General features: G+C 46.9%; 2 protein-coding genes across 5 annotated transcripts; one reads left to right on the top strand and one right to left on the bottom strand.

Moving 5' to 3' along the window:
* Positions 1 to 289: 289 nt before the first annotated feature.
* Positions 290 to 12,082, bottom strand: C1H22orf23 (chromosome 1 C22orf23 homolog). 4 transcript variants are annotated; one of them, XR_012043728.1, is made up of 8 exons: positions 11,902 to 12,082; positions 11,523 to 11,585; positions 10,958 to 11,134; positions 3,122 to 3,256; positions 2,362 to 2,382; positions 1,836 to 1,936; positions 904 to 1,518; positions 290 to 426 (listed from the first exon to the last, which is right to left on the bottom strand). XR_012043728.1 is itself a non-coding variant. In XM_072869442.1 (7 exons), the coding sequence occupies exons 1-7, from the start codon at positions 12,080 to 12,082 to the stop codon at positions 1,414 to 1,416; spliced, it is 783 nt and encodes a 260-aa protein (XP_072725543.1). In that variant the 3' UTR covers positions 453 to 1,413. The 4 variants fall into 4 exon arrangements, 3 of the variants coding, with proteins under 3 accessions (XP_072725543.1, XP_072725562.1, XP_072725556.1); XM_072869442.1 differs by lacking the exon at positions 290 to 426 and having other exon boundaries at positions 453 to 1,518; XM_072869461.1 differs by lacking the exons at positions 290 to 426; positions 2,362 to 2,382 and having other exon boundaries at positions 453 to 1,365; positions 1,443 to 1,518.
* Positions 12,083 to 12,109: 27 nt separating this feature from the next.
* On the top strand, positions 12,110 to 16,362 carry POLR2F (RNA polymerase II, I and III subunit F). Its single transcript, XM_072869474.1, has 5 exons — positions 12,110 to 12,267; positions 12,442 to 12,511; positions 12,692 to 12,822; positions 14,411 to 14,482; positions 16,169 to 16,362. The coding sequence occupies exons 1-5, from the start codon at positions 12,248 to 12,250 to the stop codon at positions 16,257 to 16,259; spliced, it is 384 nt and encodes a 127-aa protein (XP_072725575.1). The 5' UTR covers positions 12,110 to 12,247; the 3' UTR covers positions 16,260 to 16,362.
* Positions 16,363 to 20,027: the final 3,665 nt, after the last annotated feature.

Here is a 20,027-nt window from a genome sequence, read left to right as displayed (position 1 = left end):
GCTGCAGTCCCTTCTAAAAACCCAACAGGCTTTAGCCAAAGTGCTCTCGGAGCAGTGCCTTGCAAGGTGGCTGGCGTAGCATTCTGGAAAGGGATCCTCGTTTCCCAAAACCTGAGGGACCCCAGCCCCCTCCTCAATCCCAGCGTGGCCCCCGCAGCTGGGAGGTGGCAAGCTCAGCCCCGCGCTGGTGATGCCATCTCACTCTTGCCGTACTCCAGCAGGCTGATGAGGAGCAGTGGTAGGGGAGGGAGGATCCCAAAGCACAACTCTTCTCCAAGGAGAAACAAACCCGCTTTAGAGCCTGCTGTCACATCGCTGTTGCCAAAGGCCATCGGGATCGCTGCAGCCTGACACCCCTTGGCCCCGAGCCTGGTCAGAACTCTGATTTGTAAATTATACTGTACTAACTCTGTGACTTCCATTCACCTGAACAGAAATAAAAGAAACATTAGATTTAAAAACCAATCGCGGCTTAGGTTTCTGATTCCTTTCTGTATCCACACTGTCCTGGGGACCGGGCATGCTGCCTGGCTTTGGGGATTGACTGACTGAGTGGCTGAGTATTGCTAAGAAGCAGATGATGGGATCTTAAGGAAACTGGGAGGTGGACTTTATGCGGGGCTTTACGCAGGAATAGCGGGGCATCATGCTTCAGCCTGCTGGAGGACAGAGGTGGGGGTATGTATGAGGTGAAAAAACAGCCATTTCCAGGCTCTGTGGGAGACCGATGGCTGTTCTGCATACCATGCTTTCAGGAACCAAAAAACCACAGCAAGCCCGCAGCAAAGAGCAGCATGCGCTGGGCTGAAATCCCATCTCCTTCCTCAGCGCAGCTGTGTCCCCGAGTGCCTGCCTAGTTCAGCTTCTGCTGAGAAGTTTGCTGATGCACACAATCATGCTGACCTGTAGCAACGCTGGAGGCTCATGTTTGCGCAAGGCCACGCGGCTGCATCTTCCTCCCCGCTGTCTGCCAGCACAGCCATTCCCAGAGTCACGGGGACAGGAGCGGGTCATAGATGTGGGTGGCAACATGTGTTATCATCGTACTGTCATAAGAAACCTCCACCTCTGGGTGGATGGAAAGGAGTGATGTTTTTATCGGCGGATTGCTGTACTCTGAGGCATTGCAGAGGCAAAAGGAGGCTCTGCTTTGTCACGTTTTGGTAGCTGCTGCTGTGTGTTTTCATCTCTTTAATATTGTTGAGCAAGAAGGGATCCAGTGCGTGGGTAGGATTTTACAACAGCTTTCTCCTGTTACCAGTTATGTACAAATTGCTCCTGCCTTCTGGCTTTAGGCAACAGGTGGTGCTGCCCCCTCTTCGGGCACAGGCACAGACCAGCCCTTCAGACTCGGATGCCGAGAGTCTGGGAAGGAGGGGTGGGAACAAACTGCGCTTGTGTTTTTCCCTTGGCCTAGTGATGGGGATCGGATTTGTTCCCACCAGGGATGTCTTTTGTCATGATCTCTTTCATTTCCTCACTTCTCTTCTTGTCGATGATCTCCATCTCACGCATTTTCTGCGAAGTACAAAGGGGAAGGACTGAGCGGGGAGAGTCCTGGCAGCTTTTTTTTTTTCCCCCTTCTTTTGACAACCCCAAGAACAAAGCTTCTATTTCCCTGATTAAGTTACATGCAGACATGGAAAAAAAGGCTGAAAACCTCTATCCCCCATTCCCCAAATTCATGTCTATCCCATGGCATGAAGGGAAACACAGTTCTCTCCCCTTTCTCCTTCCCCGCTCAGGTAGTGAAGGGAGACTCTGCTTTAAGATTTCTGACTCCAGGGATTCCCTCCACACATTGCACGGCCAATGTCGCCAGGGCCCTCGTGTACCTGTGAGATTTCAGTGAGGATAATCCTTCGATACTTCTTGCCCTGTCCTAGAGCTTCCATCTCTGCCAGGAACTCCTTCCTCTCCTGAACTTCATTCACCACTGACGGATAAGAGAAAACACTGTGGAAACAGGATTCAGATGAAAGGCAACATGTTTCTGCCTAGATCTGAACCCCCAATTTCCTAGCTCTGCTTGAAGAGCAGTCCCGCCAGGGGAAGGGTGATGTCTGCTGTAACGTTCATCTTGAGCATGTCATCAAAATACCTTAGTAGTGCCTTATGCAATGGGAAATGCCCCCCCTGCCCATCTTCTTACCGCTCCCCATCTTGCAGGAATGGTAACTTGCTAGTTTTCTTTGTACAGACAATTCTCTGTTGCTCATGGGCAATTTAACTGGTCTGTGGATGGTGACAGAACCTGCTTAAAGCCGTTGAGTTGACATGCATCACCCAGTGACTACAACCATCTCTGCTCTCAGGACAAGCACAGGCACAGAACATTAGCTGCCACTTTGCAGCACTGACCTGCAGCCAGCTGGTCCAAATCTTGCCACAGTACAAAGTATATGGGTATTTCAGATGTGTCAAGGACAACACTCAGCTTGCAACAAGTTTTAGAGGATACAAAGCATGCATGAAGCCAGCCACGCTGGCTTCCCTGCAGCAGGGACCAAAACATCTCTTCTGTACCCGTTATTCTAGCGTTGTCCATCTTTGTGCTACCCAGGCTAGTGAAGGGCTAGCTGGGGTGTACACGCACGTTGAGGATTCAAGCACAGAGAGGTATTAGGCAGGGTTTTGCCATCCCAGAATACTCTGCAGGCCAAAGTCCATCACTGCTTAAAATTCTGCTCGACATTTAAGCTTTGCTAGTGTAACTGCTCTGATCTTGGAGTGAAAGAAAACCGAGCCCAAACCATGGTCAGGCTGGCAAGCATCCTAGTCTATGTTGAGTTACACTGGCTGGAAAAAGGACCCGCAGTACCTGGGCTTCCTGCCCAGGTCACCCTGCGCGTCCCTGGGTATTCCCCTGCCAGCAGAGTTCATTTTGTGCGGGCAGCCCAGAGAGCTTGAATCTGCCAGCAACCTCTGCAGTATAAGCTCTGCGAGGATGGCTAGATCACAGCATCACAGCAGCCAGTCCTTTCTCTTGGAAACTGGGCTTTGTGCCTCCTTCCACAACAGGCTTCAGGTTACCAGCAACATGGCCTGCCACCCCAGCCCTTGGAGGGAGCCGGCTTCCCCGCTTCCCGCCTGCCTTCCTTCAGGGTACATAAAGGCATACATTCTTCAAACCGGTCAGGCTCAGGTATCTCCTCTTCCTTTGTCTGAACCAGCGTCTGCTTCACCTTGTGCTCCACCACATCCTTCCCTGTCGCTAAGATGTTTTGGAGCCTTTGCTTCTCCTTTTCCAAATCTCCTGTGAATGCCAAGGGGGAAATAAATGATTAGCAGCCTGTCTCCTCAGGGAGGAGCCTGGTCACACTGCTTCTCTACTAATGATGCCAGAGGAAGCGTTACGTTAACGACAGCCCATCCCCAGACTGAACTGCGCAAGCACCGCACAGGTGTACCCGTGGTGAAGAGCCAACCAAACTGGCATCAGAGGTTTGATTCACTTTTATAAGCTAGAAAATTACACAGTGCTCCCTTCTTATGCAAGGATTGTGCGACTCCCTCATCCCCCTAGCCAGCATGCAGAAGTCAGCGAGCACTTACAGCAGATGTTCCCTCATGTTGTAATAATCAAATGTAAGTATACAATTCACATAAAGATTGATGCTGCTATAGAAATCCACTGTAGAGCCCTACCCTATCTCCATAGGAACTTATACAATGTACCTTTGTCTAATAAGCAGGATGTGGCTGTCACAAGCAGAAGTGTAACTGATGTATTACTAGTCTAGTTAGTAAACCATGAAGAACCGCTTAGATCTGCCAAAAAGGTAGGAAACTAGGGGAAAGGTAATTCCAGCAGGGGGAGATCGCGACCACCGACTCACGGACCACCTACCCCAATTATACCACCGACTCAAATGATGAAGTTGAAGAACAACAACTAAGCATGCGTACTAATTTACATGCTAGGCGAAGAGATTTTAACCAATCATTTAACAGAAGAATACTGCATATGTATTAGGAAGTTGAATATGTTAATGCTTTGTATATAAATAACTGTTAATTTGAAAGCTGTGTGTGCTTTCTTGGGACAGGCACCCACATCTGTGCAAATCTGCAATAAAATACCTCTGCTCTGTGTGTATATTGGCATTTTGCACACTGGGTAAACGAACCCCAATTTTTCGGACAACATTTTGGCGACCCAGATGGGACTGTGCTGACAGCCTTGCCCGGTTCGTCTTGCCATACCCGACGCGGGGAAGAGGACTGAGTGGACTCCAGCACGCACCGACCTGTTGATCGGGGACTCCATCGGCTCCTCTCCTGCAGTCGGGCAGTAAGCGACACAACGGTGCAACGCCATTGGAAAAGAGGTATTTTCTGATCAAGGGAAATGGGAGAAGTCTTTTTGGGAAGTAGCATACTTATACTGTGTAAGGCGTATCAGAGAGATACGCAGCAGAATACTGCGTAAGGCATATCAAAGAGATATGCAGCAGAAGAATACTGCATAAGGCGTATCACGGAAAGATATGCGGCAGTAGAATAGGGTTTTTCAGTACCGGTATTATGGGCAGTGCTACTTCTCAGGAGACTCCCCCTTGTTCTCCCTTAGGATGCATCCTGAAAAACTGGAATAAGTTTGGAGGGGACCTTATGACAAAAGATAAATTAAAATGATATTGCAATCAATGGTAGCCACAATATCAATTGGATGATGGTGAAAAATGGCCTGAAAATGGATCTATTAAGTACAATACTATATTATAGTTAATGTTATTCTGTTGAAGGACTGAAATGCCTTGAAAAATGGGATGAAATGCCTTATGTAGATTTGTTCTTTTCCTTAAGAAACAATTGGGAAGTTAGAAAAAGCTGTGGGTTTGTGGATTCTAAATATCAAAATGGTATCTATTTGGTCAAGAAAAAGGATAGCAATTCTTGTTGTACAAGCTGTAGCAAAAAGGAATGGTATAGAGGAAAATTAGGAGGAAGCTCTTTTGGAATATTTGTTCACTATAGAAGAGAGAAGAACAGTTGTAGAAAAGGCTAAAGAAGGAGTAACCCAGGAACATGGAGGAATGCCTAACATAGACACCTATCTCCAAAGGGGGGATCCCCGGTGGGATCCAAATAGTGGCAGAGGGTTACAGAGAATAAAAGAATACCAAAAATTTATTCTATATGGAATCCAGCATGGAATCCAGAAAACACAGAATTGGGCAAAACTGTATGAAATATGACAGGGAGATAAAGAACCCCCATTGGTCTTTTAGGAAAAACTATGTGAAGCAGCTCAGAAGTGGACTAATTTGGACCCTGAGGATGAGAATAATTCTAGACTTCTTAATGTGTTGTTTATTGGTCAGGCAGAACTCGGTCAGGCAGAACAATTAGAAAGAGATTACAGAAAGTGGATGGTGCTGATGGTATGACAATATCCCAGTTGTTATCAATTGTTTACAAAGTTTATAATAACCGGGATGAAGTAGAGGAAAAGGAAAAACAAAAGAAATCAAAATTACAAGCTTCCTTGTTGGCATTCCTTGTCAGAAGGATAAGGAAGAGGCAGAGGAAATTTTAGAGGAGGATTTCGAGGTAGAGGAGGAAATCGTGGAAATACTGGGGAAAGTCACAGTAATATTCCTTTAGGAGCAAATTAGTGTGCATATTGTAAGCGAGAGGGCCACTGGAAAAAAGATTGCCCACGCCTTTCGAATAATTAGGAAAAAGAAACAGACACAGCTGCCGAGGTATTGGCAGAGATAGGATTGGATTGAAGGGGACCGCAGGAATTTATTAAAGTTTCCTCAGCTGATTCTCTGGTTCTAGTAAAGCTGGGGAATGAAACAATAGATTTTTTAATAGATAGTGGAGCAACTCACTCGGTACTTACTGATTGTAAAGGACCTTAAGTAAAATTAAGACTAGTGTAATTGGTGCCACTGGGAAAAAGACTTTAAGGTCATTCTTAAAACCAATGGAGTGTACAATTGGAAATGCTACGGTAGCTCACTCATTTCTTTATATGCCAGAGTGCCCCTTGCCATTGTTGGGGCAAGATTTGCTATGCAAGTTAAATGCACAAATAACTTTTTCTGAAAATTTGGTACAGCTGCACATTCCCCCAGAAAACGCCTGGAAAGCACAAATGTGTCTGCTGACTCAAGGTGAAAAGGATGAAAATACAGGCATTCCCGAAGAAGTATTGAATGCAGTGATACCACTGGTATGGGCATCGGGGAAACTGGGACAAGCAAAAGGAGTTATCCCAATCAAAACTGAGTTGAAATCTGGAGCCCAGCTGGTAAGAAAGAAACAATACCCTATCAGATTAGAGGCGTGGAAAGGACTGGAACCACTCATTAACTCCTTTTTAGAACATGAGCTATTACGGGAGTGTCAATCAGAATTTAATACTCCCATTTTGCTGATAAGAAAGCCTAATTCTCAAGAATATAGGTTGGTACAGGATTTGTGGGAAATTAATGCTCGAACAGTCCATGTACACCCTGTGGGGCCAAACCTGTATACTTTACTTGCTTCCATCCCTAAAAATAATATGTATTTTACAGTTCTAGATTTAAAAGATGCTTTCTTTTGAATTCCAGTGGATGAACAGAGTCAGCTCATCTTTGCTTTCGAATAGGAAAGCCTGACCACAGGACGAAAGATTAAACTATGTTAGACTGTACTACCACAAGGATTCAAAAATAGCCCAACATTATTTGGTAACGTATTGGCAAAAGAATTGGAACAATGGCAAGGTAATAATAGACATATAACCTTTTTGCTATATGTTGATGATTTATTAACTGGCTCAAGCAATTACAGTGAATGTTTTGAAGCTACAATTAGTTTGCTGAACTTTTTAGGACTTGCAGGATATCGCGTCTCCAAAAAAAAGGCACAAATAGCAAAAGATAGAGTTCGATACCTGGGATTTGAAATCACACAGGGACAGAGGAAATTGAGCACAGAATGGAAGGAGGTGATTTGTAGAATTGCTGTACCTACATCAAAAAAACATTTGAGAGGATTCTTGGGTATTGCTGGATGGTGTTGGTTGTGGATTCCTAATTTTGAACTGATCACTAAACCACTATATGCTGCCATCAAGGGTCTGGAGGGACTATTTGAATGGACTGTGGAGTGTCGAAAGGGTTTTGATGAAATCAAGACAAGACTTATGGAAGCTCCTGCATTAGGACTTCCAAATTTAGAAAAATCCTTTCAGCTCTATGTGCATGAGAGGCAACAGGTGGCTTTAGGAGTCCTAACTCAAATGTTGGGAAGCTGGAAGAGGCCTGTGGGGTATTTCTCTAAACAATTAGATGAAGTCAGTAAAGGATGGCCTGCTTGTTTATAGAGCTGTTGCTGCAGCAGTGATTTTAATTGAAGAGGCCAGGAAACTGACCTTGGGACAACCCATGACTGTGTTTGTACCCCATGCTGTGATCTCTCTCCTAGAAAACAAGGGACGCCATTGGATTTCTCCTGACTGGCTAAATACTAGGCAGTTCTGCTGGAGCAGGATGATGTTACCCTTTCAGTATCTGCCACTTTAAATCCTGCAACTTTGCTGCCGATTTCAGAACAAGATGAACTACAACATGATTGCCTGACACCAATAGAACAAGTTTATTCCAGTCGACCGGATTTACAGGATCCTCCTCTTTCTGATTTTGAGTTATATACAGATGGAAGTATTTTCATGTCTGGAGGAAAGCAATGTGCTGGAAATGCAATAGTGACCAGAGACCATGTTTTGGAAGCCAAACCTTTGCCTTATAATATTTCAGGCCAGAAGGCGGAACTGATTGCTCTAACTTGAGTTCTAGAAATAAGTACCGGGAAAAAGACTAATATTTTCACAGAATCAAAATATGCCTTTGGAGTTGCCCATGCTCATGGGGCAATTTGGAAAGAAAGGGGACTTTTAAATTCACAAGGAAAACAACTTCTAATCCCCAAAAGGACAATGGAATTTGTATGTTGTGCTAACAATCCAAAGGTGGAAAAGAAAACAATAGGAGGAAATGTGAAACGAGGAATAACGCCCGGGGAGTACTGGCAAATAGATTTTTCAGAGTTACCTAGATGTAACCAATATAAATATTCGTTAGTCCTGGTAGATACTTTTTCTGGATGGCCTGAAGCTTTCCACTGTCGCACCAATAAGGCAAGAGAGGTAATTAAAGTAATGTTAAAGGAAATAATTCCTAGATTTGGTATTCCAGAAGGAATGTCTTCTGACAATGGATCTCAGGCAAATTTCAAAACTATGTCAGGAAGCTCACCTCAAATGGGTAGAAGCCCTACCCTTGGCCCTATTGAGAGTTAGGGTAACTCCAGGAATCAGAGAAAGAGTAAGCCCCTTTGAGATAATGTATGGAAAACCATACCCTGCTAATGCACTCACAATAAAAGAGAATCAAATGTACATTAAAGGACAGGAAACAGTTAAAGAGTATTTAATTTCTCTTTCGCAGATCTTATCTTCGTTTTATAGGTACTTAAATCAGAGGACACCTTTGCCTTTAGACACCCCTGTCCACCCTTTTCAGCCAGGAGACCTTGTCTACATTTGAACTTGGAGGAAAGACTAGCCACTAAAGGAAAAGTGGAAAGGGCCATATACTGTATTACTGAAAACTTACACTGCAGTAAAAGTGGATGGAGTGGACTCTTGGATTCATTATAAGAGAGTCAAGAAAGCATCATCTCTGGAGCAGAAAAAATGGACTTCTAGGGAAGCAGGACCTTTAAAATTAACACTTTCTCGTACTTGATGAATTGCACTTGGGATACTGGAAAGCAGTATCAAGAAATAGAGTATATAAAAGGAGTCTTAGCAGTGGTTATAATAATACTTTTTGTTTTACTGGTTATAGTGATCTATATTCAGAAAAATTAAAGCACATTGAGTGTGAATAGGTCCAAACATGACAAAATTAAAACTGGAATTAGTCTTACTGATTTACCAACTCATGTATAGTTGTCGTAGCAATTTAGCCCTTTAAATTGTGCAATCCTTCAGGAGAATCCACAATGTTAGTCAAATTACAGCGTGCTTACTATTACCAAAGTCACCAGCATCCCCTTTAGATTGGGGAATTTTAACTCTGGATTAAACCGAACTTTTGACACCATGCTGACCAATGGGACAGGAATATTAGAGTTCAGTTTAAAGAAAGAAAAGGTATTTGGACTGGGAAAATGGAAAATTTTAGCAGATGAATCTAAGAATTTATGTTGGCATGTTAATGAAATACAGCAGCCAGGACCAGTTAAAGAAGCAGAATCTTGTGATCGAGTTCCTTGGGGAATGCAGTTCCCCTCTGTTTGGAAGACTGCTGAGAAAGGAGAATGGCATTATATGCAACCGACATCTTAGTGCATAGACTGGACAGGAGACTGATCAAAAGAGAACAGAAGGGTAATCTTACCTTCAAATTTGACTGCAAGCAGAGTAGCAGTCCCTAATGCTTATAATTGGAATTGTACTCAAGTCTATGACTGCTCAACAAAGGTATCTGAACTTCAAAGAATAGGGCCGTTAGCTAGAGGTCTTCGATTGGGATGTTTATGTCAAAATTATTCAACATCCATAAAAGACACCTGGACAGGGACGATGATTAGAGACAAAGTCATAAATTGTGAATGGGAAATTAGTCTCCCCATAGGACATATTGTGTGGGTGAGCAGTGATAGGGTTTGGTCAACCCAGTTATCTTTGAAAGGACCAAGGAAACAGATCACCCTAGGAATGCTAACCTTATGTCCCTTGTGGAGAAAAGAACCTCTAACTCCTGAATTATGGGGAAAGGTGAAACGATCCAGTACAGACCCTTGGCAATCTCTCGTTACTGCATGAACACGGTGTTTGTGGCTACTTGAAAGTAAATGATGACAAATGTTGTGTACATATCCCAAACGTAATCGAAAATTTAGAAAGGCAACTTGATGCTATTCAACACATAGCCAAATGAAGCCCTAATTTGAGGGAGGCAATGGAAACAGGATGGCTTAACAAGATTTTACATGGTTTAGGATTCTGCCTAACAGGATGGTTACAAAGTCTATTACAGAATTGAATTATCTTTGTAATAATAATAATAATAATAATAATTGTTTGTGTCATGTTTGGGTGCTTAAAAGGTCTAATCACTAAACAAATATCTCAATCTTATGTGTTAGTTGTACAAAATGGAAGTGAGACTTGTCGAAAAATTGGATTTTGATAAGTCTCAAAGGGGGAATTGTTGTAATAATCAAATGTAAGTATACAATTCACATAAAGATTGATGCTGCTATAGAAATCCACTGTAGAGCCCTACCCTATCTCCATAGGAACTTATACAATGTACCTTTGTCTAATAAGCAGGATGTGGCTGTCACAAGCAGAAGTGTAACTGATGTATTACTAGTCTAGTTAGTAAACCATGAAGAACCGCTTAGATCTGCCAAAAAGGTAGGAAACTAGGGGAAAGGTAATTCCAGCAGGGGGAGATCGCGACCACCGACTCACGGACCACCTACCCCAATTATACCACCGACTCAAATGATGAAGTTGAAGAACAACAACTAAGCATGCGTACTAATTTACATGCTAGGCGAAGAGATTTTAACCAATCATTTAACAGAAGAATACTGCATATGTATTAGGAAGTTGAATATGTTAATGCTTTGTATATAAATAACTGTTAATTTGAAAGCTGTGTGTGCTTTCTTGGGACAGGCACCCACATCTGTGCAAATCTGCAATAAAATACCTGTGTGTACATTGGCATTTTGCACACTGCGTAAACGAACCCCGATTTTTGGGACAACACTCAGAGATCCATTTTTAAAGCATCTTTGAAGACAGAAAGCATGAGGATGAAGAGCCATTAAGATACCCCCTGCCGCTGCTGAGCTTTCAGGCAGGGGATGGACGTAAGGGGAAGAGAGGGACCGGGCAGGATCATTTATTTATTAGCGGTGTTTGCTGACTTACGCCTTGCTCGTGGCTTGAATTTCTCTCGGGCGTAAGCATCTCCTGCCTGGCAGACCTTGGCAGGTCGGAGATGCGGTTTAGCTGAAAGCCTGCTCGGCTGACAAAGTGATGGGGAGAGAGCAGGCGCTGGCTCTTTGCTGGATGTGGGGTGGCACTGGAGAGGCAGGGTATCTCCTCCTGGAGAACAAACCAAAAATAATGGTAAGTCAGACAGAGGAGCCTGGATGGATGGCCCTGGGCTACCACCAGCAGAAGCTCTGCCTGTTGATCCACCATAGCAGCACAAGCGAAGACCCTGGGTGCCACAGATGTCTCACCCTGGTTGTTGGCGCTGACACGAGCCAGACTGTGCTTCAAGTCACGCCATTGCATCTTGTTCCCCGGATGACCCTTGGGGACACCTCGCCCCGTACGTCCCCGTGTGTCAGCAGCAGCCGTGCTGCTGTTTTAAAGCACTTGCCCATCCAAGCAGGCTGTGGGCGAACGCCCCCGTCTCACGGTGAGCAGCAAAAGCTCGTCACCTGAGCACAGCGCCGGGCGGGAGAGCAAGAGGGCCGTCACTCACGTTTCACGCAGTCCATGAGGTATCGCCTCTGGAAACGCGTCAGCTTCGACTCCTCCATCATCGCTGAAAAACATGACGTACGGGTGAAGACGGCAGCCCGAGGGGGCTCCACGCCTCCCCTCCGCCAGCGGGGACGGGCTGGGGAACCCGCCCCGCGGCCAATCGCTCCTCACCGCCCGAACCCAAAGGGGAAGATGCAGCTTCAGAAGACTCGAGCCGGGGCGGCGCCACCAGCGCCCGGCCCGCCCGGTTCCCCCGCTCCCGCCCGAGGGAACCGCGGTGGGACGCTTCACTTCGGGGCGGGGGCTCCTCCCTGCAGCCGCCGCCGTGGGGGCAGGACGGGCCGGATCGCGGCCCGTTACCTCCGAGCAGCCGTTACCTCTCAGCAGCTCCCGCGTTCCCGGGCTGTACTGGGCTGGCCCGGCAGCGCGCCCGCCGCCGCCTGCCCCCGCCGCGGCCGAGCTCCCGCCGCGGCCGGACACCCCGCCGCCTCCCCGCCTCCCGCCGGGCCCGGCCGCCGCGGGCGCTGACGTCACGCCGCGGCGCTCCGACGTCTCCATAGCGACAGGCGGCGCCCCGGGAGGGAACGGAGGCCCGGAGGGGGGGGCAGCGCGGCGGCGCGTCGCCCCGGCAACGGCGCCGCCGGGGCACTTCCGGCGGCGTCACGGCGGACACCCGGAAGCGGTTCCTACTTCCGCCGGGCAGGAAGGCGGTGGGGAGGCAACATGTCTGACAACGAGGACAAGTGAGAGCGGGGTCGGCCGGGGGTGGGAAGGGACGGGACGGGAGGTGACGCGACGCGACGCGACGGCGGCGGCGTATCCCGCCCCGGGGCGTCGGGTCGGGTCGGGGGGAGCCCGTGGCGGGGGCGGCCCGGCTCGGCCCGGCCCTGCTCGCAACGTGCGTGTCCCTCCCGCAGCTTTGACGGGGACGACTTCGACGATGTGGAGGAGGATGAGGGCCTGGAGGACCTGGAGAACGCGGAGGAGGTGGGTGCCCCGCGGGCCGCCGCGCCGGCCGGCCCGGGCAGGCTCTGCCGGCACCCCAGGCCTGCGTCGCAGCCCGGCTAGGCGGTCGCTGGGGCTGGGGAGGCCTCGGGGGCGCTCCCAGCACCACGGGGCCTTGGTGGCGGGCGCAGCCGAGCTGCAGCGCTGGTTTGCTTTCCCCAGGAGGGACAGGAGAACGTGGAAATTCTCCCATCCGGAGAGCGGCAGCAGGCGAACCAGAAGCGGATCACTACCCCCTACATGACCAAATATGAGCGAGCCAGAGTCCTGGGCACTCGTGCCCTCCAGATAGCGTGAGTATCCCGAGCATCACCACGGCTTCTCCTCCCTTCCCTGTTAAAGGTGCTTTCCTCCTTCCTTAAAAACCGGATCTTATGTAATCCGTTACATGACTGCTGAGCTTGCGGATCACCACCTCGGTCAACACTGAAGCACAGGACCGTTGAGCTCTTAGTGGCATGTGAAGTCTCTGTATCTCTGCCTGGCTGAGACTGTGGTACTTGTGCCTAGAAAGGAGGGCATTCAGCAGCTGCAATGAACTTTCCTAGGTCACAGGCAAAATGAGGAGGGGATGTGACAAGCTGATCCTGGTTTCTGCCTTTCGTAAGGGAGCCAATGTGGGCTGGAAAGCTCAGAACTGGTTTGCAAAAGCCAACGTTGGAGCAAGGGATGCTCCAGAATGTCTTCAGTTGATACCACAGGGCTGTAGGAATTGAGAATGGTGTAACCGACCTGAAATCTGTTTTAAATGCAGTTGCATTGTGGCAAGATGTAAGTTTTTTAAAGTATTTGGCATAGTGGGGCCTCATTTATAATAGGTAATAACATTTAAATCCTGTTTTAAGTGCTCTTAAGGTTGGCTGCTCTCAACTTAATCCATTTACCTGTCTAGACTTGTTTTAATAATATATATCAAAAAGTTTTGCGCTTTTTGAAAACCTGCCTTATGAGCGAGATTATTAGGCTGTAGCAAGGTTTGTCTGAAAGCGTGTCTCTGAGTTTCATCTTGGTTCTGTCCACCCTCAAAATAATGCCTCTTTTCTACATCATTTAGAAGCTCGTAGGTGGTCATCACATCTTTCCTTAATCATCACTTTGCCAAGCTATTCTTTGCACAGTCTTCAGTCTGTGAAGCTATTTTGTGCACATTCTTTCAGCTGGTGGAAGGCCAGAAAAATGGGGGAGATGAGATGGGCCCGTGCCAGGCCTTTAATCCAAAACACTCTGGCGCCTCGTTCTGCTTCACCTACATATTCTGCCTTCAGTGCTGAACCTAGGCCAGCAGCAGCCCCCAGTGGCCTTATCCACACATAACGTGAACTTTCTTTGCTGCTGCTGTCTAATGGGTGGATATCGTCACCCATGTTTGCTCTGCTGTTACAATCCTCTGCAAAATGCTTAATATTTTCTTCCTAGAGGTAGAGTGCATCATAAATCCAGCCCCTCGCTTTCCCCCAGACAAAGCCAGGAAGGTGTGAGCAAATCAGAACATAAGAGATGTGCTGGAGTTGTAGGAGGCGTGCTCATTTTACAGTGTTTCCACCCTCTTTACTGGATTAATTTTAGAACCACTCTTTTCCTTACATTTAAGTACAGCAGAGGGTGGCTAGAAGGGTGTGGATCTGACCAGCTCTCAAGCGCCAGCTAGTCAGCAGAGGCTGAGGAATGGGGCAAGAAGAACAGTTAAGTAAAAGCTCAGTCCGTAACCATTTGGGAGAATTTTCTTCCCAAAGTGCATAAGAGAGCAAGTCAGACTTGCCAAGGTGGTGTCCCGCCCTCCTACTTTACTGGCCGTTGTCCAGATGACATAGGTAGGCATGTGCTTAGCTGTCCCTTTTCCTTCTCTGTATGTTCTCTCAAATGATTGTTGTTCTGTCCCAGGATGTGTGCCCCTGTGATGGTGGAGTTGGAAGGAGAGACAGACCCCTTGCTGATTGCCATGAAAGAACTCAAGTAAGTCCCAGACTTTGACAGTGAGCGTATTGATTTCCATAAAGCAAGCAGGCCTCTCCTTGTCCCAGCGTTTAGCTGCTTATTCCAAGACAACCTTGTCTTCCCTTGATAACAGTGAGCACTACAGTTGCCTTACCCGTTTTCACCTTGGGACTTCTCTGCAGCTGCTCTCTCCCATGCTAGTTGCTTGTGCAAAGTACTGATGATGGAGTACTCCGACCTCTTTTACTTTGAAGTCCAAATGTTCTTTATTTCTACGATGAGAACCCAAGATCCTCATCTTTCTGGAATCAGTTTAATTCCCTGAATGGAATTGATTTGAAGCAGCCATCTGAACAGACCTGTGTTCAAATGAAGTGCTGGCAAACAATAAAATAAGGGTCAGGCTGGTGGTGTGGAGACCCTGTTAAGAATGTTCTTTTCCCGCACCCTTCCACACTTGGCTTATTGTGCTTGCAGGGAGGCACGTCCCCTGCTTACAGGAAGATAAAGAAATCCTTTCTGACTGTAGCAGAGGCAGCTTCTGGATGACCACTTACAGGCCCACCTTTCCACAGCAGAGCTCCCTGCTGGCCCACAGTTTGCCTACATGGTCAGTGACCTAGATCACATACAGGTATCCTTCAAGCAGAGCAACTGGACTCCATTACTGATTAAGTCCCTGTTCCTGAACTGAATTTTCCCTCTGCTCCCCCAGTTTCTCAGTGCATTGCAGTTGCCCTTGCAGATTTTATGTCTATTACAGCTCCCGTTATCATTGCCAAAAGCTCCTTAGGTCATGTTCCTGTCAAATCTCCAAACTCAGTCTGAGTTGCTTCTGGTCACTGTCTGAGCCTGAGCTCTAGAAAGTAAGTCAGGGTGTGACAAAGTATAGTGGCATCCTGTTCTGTGCCAAAATTCAGTTGTAATTCTTGGCATGAGGGAGCTACTTTGCTACTGGAAAAACAACGGCCCTGAATGTGATCATTAAAGAAGTTGTATTACTTTCCAAGTCTGATATGGTTGAAACCTGATGCCCTGGTTAGATTCCAGACTGTCTGATTACATTCTGCTGACTTAAATCTATTTCCATTAAGTTAAACTGTCTTCAGCATTTTCTTGCTTTCTAATTGGAACCACTGTTAGCAGATGCTGTGCTCCACCCCAGATGTACCGGTTTTGGTCCCTGATTAGTCTGTAGTTCATGTATCCTTCTTGACATGTAAATGATGCTCTCAGGGTGCAAAATACTCTGTAAATACCAGTTTCTCATGAAGGTTCTCAGAATTCTGCCACTTTTTTTAGTGTCTTGTGGGGCAAAATCTTCCATCAAACAAAAAATGGATTTGTTCTTCTGAGTCCCTTGATCCCGCCCCCCCCCCCAGTATCTTAGTTAGATGCTTGGTGTTGTCTCATAGTGCGTTCAGATCACAAGGCTCAATTCCTGCGGTAGCAACAGAGGGCTGATGTGCTGTAGGTTTTTGGTTGTTTTGAGTCTAAGAGTGCTCAGTGCTTTGCACCTACAAAAGAGAGGAGGTTGTTGTGACTTCCCTCTACCATATAATACCAAATCACTGGTGCTACACAGATCTCTCAGTTAAACCTGATGAGCTTACTGAAATGCAGTGCACCTCACTTCCCATTGCCTGCTGAAGTGGTATAGTGAAGGCTCTGGCATTTCTGTTCACCTCTCTATCCTCCCTTCAGAGCACGCAAGATCCCCATAATCATCCGTCGTTACCTACCAGACGGGAGCTATGAAGACTGGGGAGTGGATGAGTTAATTATCACAGACTGATCAGCCTCCAGCCATTGGTTTGGTTCTTTCCTTCTCCAGAGATGTTTCTATTTTTGTTTATATTTGTGTAAATAAATTATAAACCTCCCCATTTTAAGTTAAATGTGGTTTTTTGTTTGGTTTTTTTTTCCTCCCACTTTCTCTTTCATCTCAGTCCTACATGCCCAAGAGAAGACTTTCTTCTCTCTTCCAGCTTGGTCATTATTCTTTCTGTCATGGGCTATATTAATAAGGTTAGGGAGCCAAGTGCCATGCTTTTCTTGCAGTTTTTTTCACCTGCAAAGGCCATACCTTTTAGCTAGGCTAAAGACTGTAGTAACTACTTCCTCCTCCTCCAGCACCGCTCCTCCCCAGTTATAGGACCAATAGCCAATTAAACTCCTGCTGTACAAAAATGCTCTTGCAGGTGCTTTGGCTTCAGAAAGACTCCAGCCCTCCACCCTGTCCCTTCTTAAAACAGGAGTGTTGAGACACCTCCATTGCTTCCCCCTAGACAGTTGGGCCTTTGTGCCCTGAGCAGGTTGCTGTGGAAACCCCCAATTTCCTCTCTGGCCGGGGCTGGCTGTGGGGCTTCTCAGGAGTATCGTAGAGCAGCTCTCATCAAATCACCTATTGTTTCCCTGCTCCTGCCGCTTATCAGAGGTGGGGATCCCCTTTCAGTGGCACTGCCCCAGCCGGAAGCGTGGTCGCCACTTGCAGTCCCACCAGCTCGGCAGTCGTAGGTGGTTGCTGCATTTGCTCCTCTTTCAGCTGTTCTCTGACATGCAGTTGGAACTGATGGTCCTGAGTGTGTGGGTGCTCTTCAGCCATCTCAGTTGTACAGACTCTGGTGGTTCTTACAGTGGCACAAGAGTAGTTAAATCCTAGAGTTCCTTTAATCTGTAGTGCGATGAAAGATCAGTCATTTGTCCCCTTAAGGCACCTGCACTCTTGCCTCTGATGTGCAGGGAGGTTACGTGTGCAAATCAAGAAGAGTTGGGTGGATGCATTACAATCTGCAAGGGCCTCCAGCCAGCCGCTACCTGGTTTCCATTGCTTGATCTTCTGTGTACTCCAAGGTTCTTGCTCTGCATGAGGAAGATTGAGCTCTTGGGCAGAAAACACTGAGTCTCAATTATCATATTAAAAAGTGCCCATGTAATTTTTGTTTTCTTTATTTAAAGACAAGAAGAGGGAAAGTGCACCTATGGTTTCTGCTTTACATTGATTTTTCTCTTTATGCTGGTCCAGGAAGAATCTTTCCAACTAGTTGGTGTTAAAGCTTGTGCTTATATATAAAGCGTGCACTCTCCATGCTGTATGTGTGGTCGGTGGCTGCAGATGAGCATCCATGTCCCAAAGGGAGTTTATATCCACCTGCTTGGGAGCTCAGCTCATATAACTAGCCATGTATGTCATTCTCTTACTGCTCCCTGGAAAAGCACTGGTCCATCCTTCCTCTGTTGGTCTGCACAGGAGGGGCTGGTTTTGGAGGTGAGAATGCAAGAGCTGAATGGGTCCCTGGGCAAAATGACAGGTCAAAGGGAATGTGGAGACGCTTGCAGGTGTGGGAAGGGGGTCGACTGTGAGGAACACAAATGCTTCCTGGTCCAGGCCACCCCTACCAAGAAAAGGTTAATTTGCAGCACTGTGGCCTTCAGCCTTCTCCCCCCACCCTCCATGGAATCCTTTAATCACGTTGGTGCGGTGAAATTTCAGCCCTGAAATGGTGCCTTTGTGCAATCGTTTTGGCGTCCGCCATGGAGCGCGGGGTCGTTTTCTTGTCCTTTTTTTTTTTTTTTTTAAATGGCTTCTTTGTTCCCTACCCGACTCCCCTCCCCAGCCTTGCATCTGTATCAGATACGATTAAAGGGATAGGGGAAGGATGCTGGGCCAGCTCCTGCTAGGCTGCAGGAGGAGTGGTTAACCCCTCTGTTACCAGTGATATTCTCAGTCCTGTCTTAGTTGTGAGGACCCTCCTAGATGAGAGGAGGCATCCCCTTCCACTAGAGAGTGGTTGAGGCAGAGCCCGCTTGCTTTCTTAACTTGCTTTTTGAAGAGCTGGAGAAGGTACTTGTGTGTGGTTAAGAACTTTCTTTTCCTCCTCTTCTGTTCATCCACACCACATCCCTTCTCTCTCCCACCGCTGTGATCAGCTCTCCTACCCCTAACTCCACCATGGCTTCCCTTGTTCCTCACACATGCTCCTGACCTGCTCAGCAGTGCAGTAGTTCCTTTCTGGACTCTTCCCACAGCCTGTAATTTGGGGTAGAGATTTCTCCTCCTCTCTAGTGAATGGCCACAGTCCTATTTTGCATGGAGCTTTGCATGGAGCTGGCATCACCATTGTTAGATCCATTAGTGCTGAGTTTTAAAAAGCTTTGAACATGTTCCACAGTTCCTAGACATCCTGCTTACTCTACTCACCCATAAAGCGTTTAGTGAACACAGACTCACTGGATCGATCACATGCGTCTGCATTGAAACCTTTGGAATCAATTTGTAATTGTTGTGGAGTCTCTGTGTTAATTGGGATCCTACCTTGCTACCATTGGCCTTGAGAGATGTTCTTAAGCAGACTGATATCTGCTGTACGTTTTCTTTCCAAACATCTCCAGATAGCCTCCCAGGACCTGACTACACCCAGGATGTCTTCTTCAACAAGTAAGAAGCTGTATACATCTATTTAATATACTCTCTGTGTGTGAGTGTGTGTGTTTGTATTTAAGTTCTTGCTTATGGAAAGCAAGAGGCCAGGGGAGTGAGTTTCTACGGAGAAACTAACGGTTGCTTCCAAAATACACAAGTTTGTGTATGTGGGGAAGTTTTTTTTGAAGGTATGTCATCTGCCACCTGGTGATGAGGAAGCAAGACGAGGAACCCCACACTCCTATTCTGGAGAGCATTAACAATCACACTAAGAAATTCTTGGGTGAAGCACATGCAAAACAGCACTTTTCTTAATTGCACATACTAAATCTTAGCTGAAGACCAGAAATCAGTGTTACTACATTTCTCACTGAAGAAATGACTGGAGCTGGGGTGTGAACAGAAGATAAGTCTCATCTCCATGAAGGAGTCTGGTAAGCCAGTCAGAGTTCTGCCTGTGTCCTCTTCATGACAGGCAGGGGAAGGCTGTGCACAGGATCCATGTGGTGGTGGTGTGATCCGTCGTACACTTACTGGGGGAAAAACAGAGACTTTCAGGAAAGAAGTCAAAAACCCAAGACACATGAAAATGAAACTTTTAAGTTTATTATTCCATATGTTTAATGCAGAGTTAATGGTGCTAGGACAGCATAGAGACTGGGGAAGGGGGGGTGGGGGAGGAAGGTGCTACTTGCATAAATAAGGGGACAGGGCTGGAAGAGGTTACATGTGTACAGGGAGCAAACATTCTACATGATCTTTTCAGACACCACAAGAAGTCATCCATAGCTAAGGGAGGCAGGAAGGGCATCTGACAGTCATATCAGCAGAGGGAAACAGTGGCACCGATCACAGTCCACGTTTGGTTAAAGTATTTTATCTTTCTAGACTGGAATATCCATTGGAAGGTCCCACAACATGTCTCTGCAATCAGTTGCCAGGAGTCAGCTTTTCCTGCAGCAACTTTTGTGCCAGTTCACTCCCTGGCATGACAAACCACCCCAGTCCTGGAGGTGACAAAGGAGAAGTAAGCAGACTGTCCTCAGGTATTGGGCTGAAAAAAGGAGGTTGATCTGACCGCAAGAGCTGGTTGTTTCCAGTTTGAAACCCAAAGGGGAAAATGAATTCTTTTGTACCTAA

Source organism: Ciconia boyciana, chromosome 1 (genome assembly GCF_034638445.1).
Source record: "Ciconia boyciana chromosome 1, ASM3463844v1, whole genome shotgun sequence".
Taxonomy (NCBI): Eukaryota; Metazoa; Chordata; class Aves; order Ciconiiformes; family Ciconiidae; genus Ciconia; species Ciconia boyciana.
Note: the sequence above shows the minus strand (reverse complement) of the source record. Positions and strands in the feature narration are given on the sequence as shown.

What these genes read in the sequence shown, in the direction of transcription:
- C1H22orf23 (XM_072869461.1), bottom strand. Translation starts at nt 12,082, where the DNA reads ATGGAGACGTCGGAGCGCCGCGGCGTGACGTCAGCGCCCGCGGCGGCC. An exon ending in AACGCGGGAGCTGCTGAGAG is followed by an intron (nt 11,586 to 11,901) that starts GTAACGGCTGCT and finishes CATGTTTTTCAG; the next exon opens with CGATGATGGAGGAGTCGAAG. An exon ending in ATTCAAGCCACGAGCAAGGC is followed by an intron (nt 3,257 to 10,957) that starts GTAAGTCAGCAA and finishes TGGCATTCACAG; the next exon opens with GAGATTTGGAAAAGGAGAAG.
- POLR2F (XM_072869474.1), top strand. Translation starts at nt 12,248, where the DNA reads ATGTCTGACAACGAGGACAA. An exon ending in ACCTGGAGAACGCGGAGGAG is followed by an intron (nt 12,512 to 12,691) that starts GTGGGTGCCCCG and finishes TGCTTTCCCCAG; the next exon opens with GAGGGACAGGAGAACGTGGA. An exon ending in ACTCGTGCCCTCCAGATAGC is followed by an intron (nt 12,823 to 14,410) that starts GTGAGTATCCCG and finishes GTTCTGTCCCAG; the next exon opens with GATGTGTGCCCCTGTGATGG.